The 11606-nt window shown below is 42.0% G+C and overlaps 1 protein-coding gene across 1 annotated transcript; it reads right to left on the bottom strand.

Moving 5' to 3' along the window:
* Positions 1-389: 389 nt before the first annotated feature.
* On the bottom strand, positions 390-11528 carry CFAP298 (cilia and flagella associated protein 298). Its single transcript, XM_062001880.1, has 7 exons — positions 11232-11528; positions 9331-9498; positions 7454-7521; positions 5142-5300; positions 4514-4645; positions 2284-2379; positions 390-2203 (listed from the first exon to the last, which is right to left on the bottom strand). Exons 1-7 carry the CDS (start codon positions 11368-11370, stop codon positions 2093-2095), a joined length of 873 nt encoding a protein of 290 aa, XP_061857864.1. The 5' UTR covers positions 11371-11528; the 3' UTR covers positions 390-2092.
* Between the last annotated feature and the right edge of the window lie 78 nt (positions 11529-11606).

The following is an 11606-nucleotide window of genomic DNA, read 5'->3' as shown; positions in this document are numbered from 1 at the left end:
TGGTCAAAACCCACATTACTGTAAACTCGATTTTAAAGAAAAACTACTAGACACCAAAGTTCCCCGAAAGTATCAGTGACCAAAGTAAAAACAACCTTCATCGTTCATTGACCGGAATTAATTCTCTTTCCTGTATTCAGTCTTCCAGCTCTGAGTTCAGCAAACACTGGTTTGACTTGATCAGTGTCCCTTCAACTGTGCTAGTACAGAAAATTACTTTTTTTGTCATCAAGAAACAACTAGCAAACCCCTTCCTCTTCGTTATTTCATGACAACTCAAACAAACAGAGAGATTTAAGCCAGAACTACTGAGATTTGTGAATCTGGAGAGCCACAGTGAGGTACTTTCAGGGAACAATCAATGACCACATAATTTACTTCCATCCTGTTGCACTGGCAGGTCTGGCAAGGCAGGAAGCTTCTGGCTGATAATAGCTCAGATGTCTGTGTTTTCAAATGCCTCTGCCACAAAGCCCTTCTGATATGAAGATTAGGGCATGAGTAACACAAGAAGCCCTGTCAACGAGAAAGGTCAAATGCAGGTGTAAGTTCAGCCAGCAAACATAATCCATCTGACTTCCAGAGGCTCTGAGCAGCTCCAGCACCTCAACGTGGCACCTGCAAAAAATATTTCACATTGGGCTTAAACTACGGTGAACACCACCTAGTTTGACTCAGGTGGGAAGGAAGCAGATGTGTGCAGATGCAATTTGCTATCCTGAAGTCTGCTGCAAACTACAAAACCGAGGTCCTGAGCTGGCTTTGCCTTTGCATGGTGGAGAGCTGGAAAGGGGGGCATTTGTGACTCCCTGCTGCTCTGGGAGCGTACTGCTTTGGGGTGTGAAGGAAGACATCATTCTAGCTGCTGGCTGCGAGCACTTACATTGGTTCATCTCTCTTAAAACCCTCAGTTGATCCCCATGTACAATTTTCAGGGCACTCAGACTTTCTACTGCTCAGCAACTTGATGAGGATGCACATCTGCTTCCACAGAGAAGCACCTCCTTTAAGGACACAGAAGTCCAATGTGTAGAAACTTGAACAACTTGTTCCTGAATGTTAATTATCTACATAGATAATTCTAGAGATTTTATTATCCATTACTCACACAGTACCCCAAACCAGAATCCTCCCTTCAAAAACAGACACAACATTTGCCTCAAGTCTACTAGCGTTTCCTCTGCTAGTCTTGAACCCAGAATTGACTGATGATACATTTTAACAATGGTAACAGCTTCCTGAACAGCAAGCAGTAGTGGAAACTATTGTAGTGGAATAGTGGAAACTCTTATTTCAAAACTTCTAATTTCAAAATGCTCACTTGTTAGAAACTAAATTCTTCTAATCCAATCCTAATCTTAGAGATCCTGCCCTCCTAAACCTGGGTTTATTGTATCCAATCTACTTGCAAACAATGCTTCCTTTAGTAAACAGACTTCTGTTGATCTTTAGACAAAAGTGGCTAACAGCTTGTTAAACTGAGATCCATAGGGTTGGCTTCCAACATCGGTGAAAACTAAACCACATGAAAATGAAGCGTTCCACATGGATTTTCATCTTATTTGTGCTTATACAAAAATACTTCCCTTAAACATTAATTTAAACACCCATTTAAAAATATGAGTTTGGAGTTAGCTATGTCCAGATGCAAACAAGCATGTAAAAATTACTCATTTTCACTGCATTAGCCTGGGAAAATCGATTTCTTATAAAATAAATCACCTTCTACAGACCATATCACCTAAAAGATATCCAAGAATCAGGGAGAAAGTATAAAGCCCACTCCAAACAATACCAAACAATCTGGCGCGTGTTTACTAGATATATTATCTATTAAATAGTTTAACATTTCAATATTCAAATTAACCATTTCTAATAAAGTAAAAAACTTCCACAGCATCAACCCCATTCTTCACCCAGGTAAGTGCTGCTACAGTTACACAGCAAAGTAAACATTTCCTGAAAACCTAAGGCTGAAACAGACGTCTGCTATGGACAGTTTTTGTCAGAATCTACCATGCACAACTCCTGGTTGCAAACAGGTGCATCAACCAAACAGCTTTAAAGAGGCAAAAAAGGTGTTTGCAGAGCTTCATCTTGGCCTCCACTTGATGTCTTTTACACCATGAAACTGCCTTTTCAAAGCACGGCTGTCTGCCCACTCAGCATTTAGAAATGAGTCATCGTCATCCTCTTCGAGTTTCTGTAAACAGAACCGACAGGTTACGGTGGCGACAACGAGTGGCACCTGTGCTCGGCATCTACAGTAAAAGCCACTGTTACCTTCAGCTCCTCCTGCTTTCGGTGGTAGAACAGCATCATCTCTTTTTGCTCTTCGTGACTAATCAGAGGTTCACGCCCTGGAGCTCCTTGTCCTCTCTGAAAGGGAAATTGTAAATTTTGTTTACGGTGGCATTTGGGATCCCAAAGAGAAGCTGCCCCATAAAGATAGCAAAACCTCTCTGCAGACAATAGCCTTTCTCAAATTTAATCAGGTCCCTCAGGTCAGGAAAAGAAATGTTGATAAACTTCTGCTGCATTCAAGTCAGAAACGTTTTTTCATCTCAGCATCTGAATCATACTGTCAATTTCGTGGACATCAGTGGAAGCTGCCTACAGAACTGAGTCTATTTTACTTAAGCTTCTGCTCTAAAAGACATAATAAATCTCTCTAAGGTCATTCTCGATGCCTCAGGATGGACCCATACATCTTTATCTCCCCTGCTAATACATACAGCTCAAGATGCTGTATGACTTAGTAAAGCAGGGAAGGAAAGCAGCTACAAAACACTACAAGTAAAAGAAATATTATTTGTTACTTCTTTTCCAGACAACTGTCCTCACGGAAGAACTGGTGCCCACAGCAGAAAACAGTTGATGACAGCTATTGTCAACGACAGCAAACAGAACGGTTTGAATGGAGGTGGTGAATTCTCTCTGGAACAAAAAGGGTCTGAGGTGGTTTAATTTAGCTCACCAACTCAAGAATGCAGGCTTCTCTTGACAGATAGAAACCCACTGTACTACTTTGCATTCCCTGAAGAGGTCCATCAACTAACTAAATAGAAAACTTTTCCTGAGAGCCTACACTTCAATGGCTGTTGAGTTGTCACACAACTTTTCAGTTACCCTGACAGGAAAGAGAAATCAATTCTGGTCTCTAATAAATCACTTGACCTATCTTTGAGGAATCCTATTACAGACACCTGCAGAGAATAAGATCTGCCATAAACACTGCTTTCTGTGGCAGAGAAGCTCTCACTGACATGGAAGTGAAATGTAGCTCTAGAAAAATTCTGAGCTACAAGGACTCTGAGGCATTTGACATTCACAAAAACATCCTTTGAATGAGATTTTAGAGAGAGAGAGATACATAGACACACACAGGAACAGCGTGAGCATCTTCTGACAAAGCACTGAAAATGGAACTGAAACACCAAACATTCTTCCCTCGACTCACCATTCTCACCAGAGATGAACACAACTGTGCAATTAGTACAAAATCATTTAGTAATAAAAGTAATGAGCGGTCCCAGTCGCTTGGTACCAATTCTGATATTGCAAGAACATGACCATTGCACCAGACTCCAGTATACACTCAGCAACTGGCTGGTGCTGAAACATCAGCTCCATAAACCAAGGAGGAGCAGCCTCATTTTAGCTCCTTGATCCAGAAGATGACTCAGACCTCTGTTCATAATTAATACAGAAAGCCTCATCTGTTTCACCACGTGACAACTGGAAAGTCTCATTTCTTTGACAAAAGTTCAGCTGGAAGCTCTAGAAGAGCTGCTAGGTCTGGGTCAACAGCACTGCTGGGTGGTACAGGCTCAGCAGCTTGTTTTTCCTTCTCCTGCTCAGTGAGTTCTCACTGAACACCTTGGAAGAGCAGCACTTTTCAGACTCTTCCACAAGCTGTGTCCCCTCAAAGACGTACGGCCACATTTCTGAGACAACTGAAACAGTCTGTGGATCTGCCATCAAGAAACTCAGGATATCACAGGCAGGAGATTAGTGAGTTAAGACACTGTCTTTCAGACACAGAATGGACTGACAGGAGGACGAAAGGTAATGCACCACAGATGCACAAAACATTAAAACCTTTTTTTAAAGGCCAGGATATGTGGAGAAAAACATTCCCAAGTACAATTAGAAAAACTGAGCAGACTGAATGACTGGATCTGCACAGTGCTCTGCACTGAGACGGAACTGAGAGCCAGCTGAGGTTTTTTAAACTTTTCCTTTTGTATTTCAGCTATTTTTAGATATCTCTTTGCTGTGCTTCAGAAAAGTGCTGTGGAGCAATAGCAACTACAGTACTTAACTGACAGCCAAAGGAGTCACTAAAGAAAAACTTAAACTATAAAAACTTTAAAGCTTAAAATAGATGTACAATTCTGAGACACTCATGCCAGAGCCAATCTAATCCATTTTATACACCTACAGACAATTCTCTTCCACAGAGACAGCCCAAGGTGAACAACTTGTAATGAAATCCCCCAGCGATACTTACTTTCTGTATCTTGACAATGATGGTTGTTTTCTCATTTTTGCCTACATAGTCAGAGAGCAACTTTGTTTCTCTCAACTCTTTTCCTGCCCACCATAACTGTACTTCTGATTCCGCTATAACTTCAAGTCCAGCCTGTGACAAATAAACAAACCAGGTGAAGTGTTGGTAGGTGTTGTTTTTTGCTTCTTTTCAAAAGTAGAGAAAAAAATTGGGAAAAATCTTTCTGAGATTCCTAACAGAAAGACCAGTGTAATTTTACACTGTACTTCTGCCTCATCTTTCTCTTCATACTAATCTACTGCGTTTTCATTCATATTCCATTCAATCGTGATCTAATGTAAACACGTTGGGCAGTAAATTCTCAATACTGGCATTAGAAAGAAATGACATGCTATTTAAAATAAGTCCTAGACTTACCTGAACTTTGTATGCAACATTTGAATGAAACTTCATCTTATTTCTAGTTAAGCTACTGCTGTAATTGTCCAGAAACTATGCAAGGAAAATGCCGCACGGAATTTGTCACATGAATAGAAACGATCTTCACTGCTTGCCTGGGAGAAGAGCAATGGAGAAGGGCATTGTACATATTTAACCCTACCTATAACCCAAATACATTACTGCATACCTGAGTTCCAGACAGGTCTTCTTTATCTTCAAACTCCATCCTAATGGGGTCATGCGGAGGCAAGCCCATTGGATACACAATCATCACAGCCCCTCGGAGCTGGTCCAGTGCATCTTTCACCATCTCCATTGTAACACATACGTTCGCCTGAACTTGTTTCTGAAATACAGGCAAGGATCATTAGTAATAAAAGCATTGAGAAAGATTTTGCTTTGTAGTCAGTTCAAAGGTTCAACAGTGGGATGGATATTTGAGCAAAGCCAACTGGCTGCAAAAAGATATTAGAAACATGAGTTCTCTCATTTGAATATTGACTGCTAAATACATCACTCCACTTTTTCCCCCTCTATTTAGCTTGCCTACACTGGGAGGATAAAAAAAACAGGGGTAGGGGAACAAAAACCAAACCAGAGATCTTCACTAAGTTGTGTAGAAAGCACTTAGTAACAAATGTCTGTGGGATACGGGCATATGACCACACAAACTGGATGGAGAGTCTTTTGTTCCAAGTACTTGTAATTTATGAACATGATTCAAGACAGTAGAATTCAAGTGAGGAGCTAGAGAAAGGGCTAAAAACTTGAGGGAAAAATATAGCACATGTGAGCAGAAAAGTGAAGCTTGGCATATTGCACAGCTTTTGCTGAGATCTGTAAGATCAAATACTTGAGGTCATTCCAAATCCTACTGCAACAGACAGAGGGAAAACATGACACATCTGGAACAGAAGGAATAAAGTCTTTGCTTAGAGATTTAACAGATCCAATATTTTAAGGACTATAGAAAAGAGAGTAAGAGAATGTTGCCTCCTTGTGGACATTCTTAAACTAGTTAACTGGGCAAGTACAATTGGTTTCTCAGTCTCAGATGATCAATATTTTTTGTTTGGCCTTTTTTTTTTTTTAAATACAGAGATATATTTCTTCCCTTTCATCATTATAAACATAATGAATCACTTCCCAGACTACACTTAACTTCATTCACCAAGGAATGGCAATAATTCTAGGAGTAAGTCAGTGTGCTGGGCAGCAGTTTTACAGCTTTTTACAGTAAATGACAGCATGGTACACGATTGGAAGTTTCACCCAGGAAGACCTGCCAAGTGGAAAGCAGATCTGCAGATACACTTGACTCATGAAGTAAAACTATGCATTATTAACTTTTCCACTGTTGAAAAGCGAGTTGCCAAGATGCAATCCAACAGAAAGAAAAGTCCATCTGGAGAAAATCTTTACAGTTCAGATTTAATGTGAAACATCTTCCACTGTGGGTAGGTTTTACTATGACTCAGAACAGTTTGGCTGAAGCCCTGCCTCAATTCGGGAAAGCTCTGCTGTGACTTAGTGCACTGGAAGTATAGCCAGGTGACAGGGCAGCTCCTCTGCTTGCCTCCAGGAGGCCTTTGGAAACGCTGAGTTGCTCATTCTAAATTACTGATGTGGCACTGTTATCAGTAACATAACAGCCAAGAAAGCCAATTTAAGTGCACAGACAACGGTAAAAATTTAGTAACATTATTTATTTGCATAACTGGTTTAAAGCTGTTTTGAAGTTGCACACATACCAATTCCTAGAACCGTAAGAATGAAGAAAATTATTTGCAGATGTTTCCAAAAAAGAAATCTGATCACAAATATTATTTAATTTGTTTTTCAAAGTCCTGTGAAAGCTGAGACACAACACAGGGCATCTAAAGATTTGGTAAAGTGAAGCTGAATAATTGAGACCAGAGTCCCATCGGGGCATACCCTCATGCTTATCTTTAAACACACAAACTCGCTAGGGCTGAGCACAAGCCCAGGCACTCATAAAACCAAGGCCTAATCTAAGAGATTAGAACACATTTTTCAATTAATTATACACAAAACTCCAATGGAGTTAAGAAGCAAAAGGTATTTTATTCCAGGCACATCACAGAATGCAGTTAATTTTTCACCAGAAAGCACGACAAGCATTCCCCTGAAGAACACATCGATAGCAAATGAAGAGCGTGTGGACAAAATCATACACCATTTAATCACTCAGTGTGGTCTCAGCTGCCAGCACTCACTTGGGAGCTTAATATCTGATTCCTTAACTTATTGAACCAGTTTGCCAAAAGCCATTAAGAAAATCATTAACAGAAATGTCCGTTTTTAATAGACTATTCACATCACTGCATGGTATTACATTACAAAATTGTCAGCTTTGCACTGAAAAAAAAGTCTGTTGTTTCTAAAGCTGCCCAACCACACAGCACCTATTAAGAAAGTCCTACATATCACAAGCCATTTCAGGAAACTGACCTTAGAGATTAATGCCTAGAAACTTACCTTAGAGATTAATGCCTTGGCTTCCTCTATCGTCCTCTTTATAACTTGCCTCATTTTTTCATTTGGAGCTAAAAAAACCAGATATATGTTTAATAGTCTACACTCACTATAAAGAAACCAAGGAAATGACCTGTCCAGGTTATTCTCTACTGTAAGCAAATGAAACGTTAAATCACAGAGCAGGAGAAAAACTACTAAGCTGCAGTCTGTTTAACTGTTTGATAGCTCCTCACCTTATTTCTAACAAACTTGAGAATCGAAACTGTATTTCTCATGGCTCTTATGAGAGAGTCAAACTTACTTTTCCACAAAGACATCTGACTGGCACTTGGAACTTCATCTGGGACAAAAGTACTGAGTAGAAAGCAACAGCCATAGTCTCATACTCCCCACAGTCAAAAACAAGACTCTTCTCCGTGTCATTCTTAAGAGTCTTGTGTGCTGTGCTGGCAGAAGTGCTTAACTGGGGACAACAGCTTGGAGGTTTCTGTCTCTTCTCTAATTAAAATCTCAATCCAACATCAAATGCAGCTTTGTGACTACAATGTGCATTTCATATTACAGTCATCTACTTCGACTGTTACAAAAAGCCTCTCCTCAAAGACAAAATTCCAGTAAAATCGTCCTCATTCACAACCGAACACTTAAATGCATCTTTTGATGTTCTTTAGTTCGGCCCTCACTTACACACTGCTCAACATTATGATTTTGTTCATATTACAAAGTTGTCTTCCCACTAACAAATAACTACCAGAGTACAGCTACAGGCAAATGTGGTACTGTCATATGTTAGAGTTGTTTCCAAGCTTTTACTGTAAGGCCTGACACTGCTAACAACCATACCAAACAAGACAGGCTTTGTCCCCTTGCCTACGTACGAGGTACTCAGCTATTTCTGAGAACACAGCTAGGAGGGAAAACATTTAGCTATAATATAGGCTCTCAATCAAGTTCAGCAAAGGCTTAAAATTGCCTGGGCAACGTGTTGCGTTAGAAGAATTATCTCCCCCAAAACTAAACACTTGGAGTAAGCTGTTTGCATCTGACAAGACGGAGTTATTTAAACATTCCTCCTTGGCTGAGCTGCCCTGAAACCAGGAAAACGGCTGCTGACCCGACAAGGGCTGCTGTGGTGTCAGGGGTACAGAAAGAAGTCGATGGTAGTCTCTTCAGTACAATAATCCTCATGGTCCTGACTGTGAAGTGGTGCTCGATGTACACAGAGTGCTAAGGCAAAACCACTCAGCTGGAGTAGCAGAAAGTGATGGAGTAAGTTCAACTAGTCTGAGTCACGGTGAATGAGAAGAAAAAGGAGAAATATTAGGAAAAACAACCTGCTAGTGTGTCTTGAAGCCTCTGGAGAAAAAGAGTACTCAAGGATACATTTACAAATGGAGAGAATAAAGTGAAACGGGCAAACTTGCTTCTGGTAACTGTTTACTTATATTTCGAGTACACTTCCAAGTACTACAGCTGCAAAGTTAAACTGCCTACGTGCTGAACAGATACACTACCATTTAAGTTTTTAAATCAATGTTACACCAGGTCCTAATCCAAGACAAGACTTATGTATGCAACTGACAGTTTAGCTGATCTATAGTGAAAACAGGCTCCTGAAAGAGCTACCACTTAACAAATCTTCATCTGCCTTTAATACAGTTTATTTATAGGATTATTTTTATGATTAGTAAGTAAAAATGAACCAGCTAACATGCCGGCCTGATATCAAACATATACTTAGCATCTACTAATTTTTTCTTCATCCAGGACACTGAGGTAAAAGTGAAACATCTGGAATTATGGGTTTTACGTTTCTGATTATAGGACAGATTATCCATGTCTGCAGGGAAATAAGCAAACATTTACACTGGATTTACCGTGTCCATTTCTTCGCCCAATTTCATCCTTCTTGAAGATGCTCCCACCACTGGGGACACACTTTTCTGCCCATTCATCCTTTAGCTTCAGTTCTTCAATTTGTTCATCGGTCAGTCCTTGCATCTTATAAGGCAAGGAAATGCCATGCTCTGCCAGCTCCTCCATCTCTTTAAAGCATTTAGGAAAAAAGATTAAAGATCTGTTATTGAGAATATACCACTTAAGAAAGCCTTTCACGTTATGTACATTCGGGTAAACCTTACTCCTAGCCTTTGTTTTTACAGAGTCAAGTATATGGAATAAATAATAAGGTATATAAATACACACATATAGGTAAATATGCTGTAACATTCTAACAAAATTCTTACATTGTAATGATATAATAAGTAACACAGTGCTGGTATGCAAACCTAGATGATACTTGCTGGCCATAAACTTTTTCATTTTGGTATTTCCTTAGTCAGCTTTAATTGACTGCATATTTCTTTTTCTAAGTACTTTTCAGAAAGCAACTGGTTTCAAAATAGGAAAACATTTTATAGCTATACGGTAAATCATGTCTTTGCAGTTCAGAAAATATGCAACTCATCTACCTATAGCTTTGTCTATACTACATCCAATTAAAAGGGTCAGATTCACAACCAGGATGAAATAAAAAACAACAAAATCTTCTACTGTAATTTACGGCTGATCAAGAAACAACAGCTCTGGATAATTCTAGCTGGGTCAAGAGAGAGGTGCAAATACTGCTTACCACTGCACAGTCTCGCACAATAAGGACAGACGGTGCATGGATGTGTTTTCCTACACCCTGTCTCTATCCTACAGCATCTGATCCATGGCCTGCAAGTTGCACTCACTACCTTCCCTCAGATTAACTTATTCAGCTGCCTGCCCACTCTGCAGCATCCTTTTCTCTAGCTTTACACCATCATCGTATTACTTAAAACATATTGTTCTCACACCAGAAGTACCCCAAGTCCCAAGAAATAGCAATTAATTTGTGGTGGCTGAGAATATAGACAACCTCATGAAAACATAAAGGCAAGGCTAAATTAACAAGTGAAACAACAAATTTGCAGAAACAGAGAGCGCTTAAAATAAGGTAACCATGGTGTCTGAGTTTTGGAACTTTTTTTTTCCCCCCAGATTAGACTCTGTATGGCCTCATACACTACAAGCGTATTTCCAGGTGGAACACATCAAGTTGTAGGCGGACTACACTCTTCAGGTCAATCTCATGTGTAGAAAATCTCAGCTCAATAATTCCCAGGCTGACCCACAATGCAAACCAAAAGGGGTCGGCAGGGATGAGAACAAACGTTTTTCACCTCCCGAGTTGAACCAAAACACTAATTTATACGTATTCAGTGTTCCTCCTGCACATGGCCAGCGGGTGCCTTGCACCCCGTGTGCGCTAGGAAACAGGAAGATGTCATTCACACGCTGGGCAGGCTGCTGGTCACAGCCACAGGACAGGACGTGCTGCCATTCAGTCATCCGTCGGATGACTTTTCCAGCCGTGCACCGTGCCTCAGAGCTGTATAGTCTCCAAAAAATACACACTGCTGAAGTACCAGAAGGTGGGAATTTACACACGGTTTGACAGTTTTGATGAGTATTCACTGATCTCTTAAATTTCGAGGCGGGCAGCCTGTCTGCTGCCGACTCGGGATTTGAGAGGTCTTTCTTAACTCCCGCCAGTACGGAACTCCTGCGGGGCCGCAGCCGAGTTGCTCCGCAACCCCCGCTCTGCGAGCCGGCGGGGCACCGACACCCGGGAGACGCAGCAGCGCTCGGGCCCGGGCAGCGGGGCTCCTGTCGCTGCGGAGGCGGCCCGCTCCCTCGCCTCGGAGGAGCGAGGGCAGGCGGCGACAGGAAGAGGCCGGCGGGCCGGTACCTGAGCAGAGCCGCTGCACCTTCAGCCTGCCGTTGTAGATGCGAGCGATGAGGGGGGCCAGGTCGGCGAGGCGGGCGCTGGCGGCCGCCTCCAGCAGGAACTGGCTCTCGTCGCCGCGCTTCACGTGAAGCCGCACCATGGCGGGGCCGGGGCCGCCGGCGCTCGGCGCCTGCACGGAGACAGCAGGAGGAGGCTGTTAAGCGCCGCCGCAGCTACCGCTGCCGCCCCTCTCCCCTCCCCGGCAACCGCCCCGCGTCCCTTGATACGGGACAAGGCGGGCGATGCTCTCCCCTCCCCGCCCCGGCGCAGGCCTTGCGGCCCGCGGGCCTTTCCGCTTCCGGTGCTGCCGCTGTCCGCCACGGAGACGCTTAAAGG

The sequence above is a fragment of the Colius striatus genome, chromosome 1, assembly GCF_028858725.1.
Source record: "Colius striatus isolate bColStr4 chromosome 1, bColStr4.1.hap1, whole genome shotgun sequence".
Taxonomy (NCBI): domain Eukaryota; kingdom Metazoa; phylum Chordata; class Aves; order Coliiformes; family Coliidae; genus Colius; species Colius striatus.
Note: the sequence above shows the minus strand (reverse complement) of the source record. Positions and strands in the feature narration are given on the sequence as shown.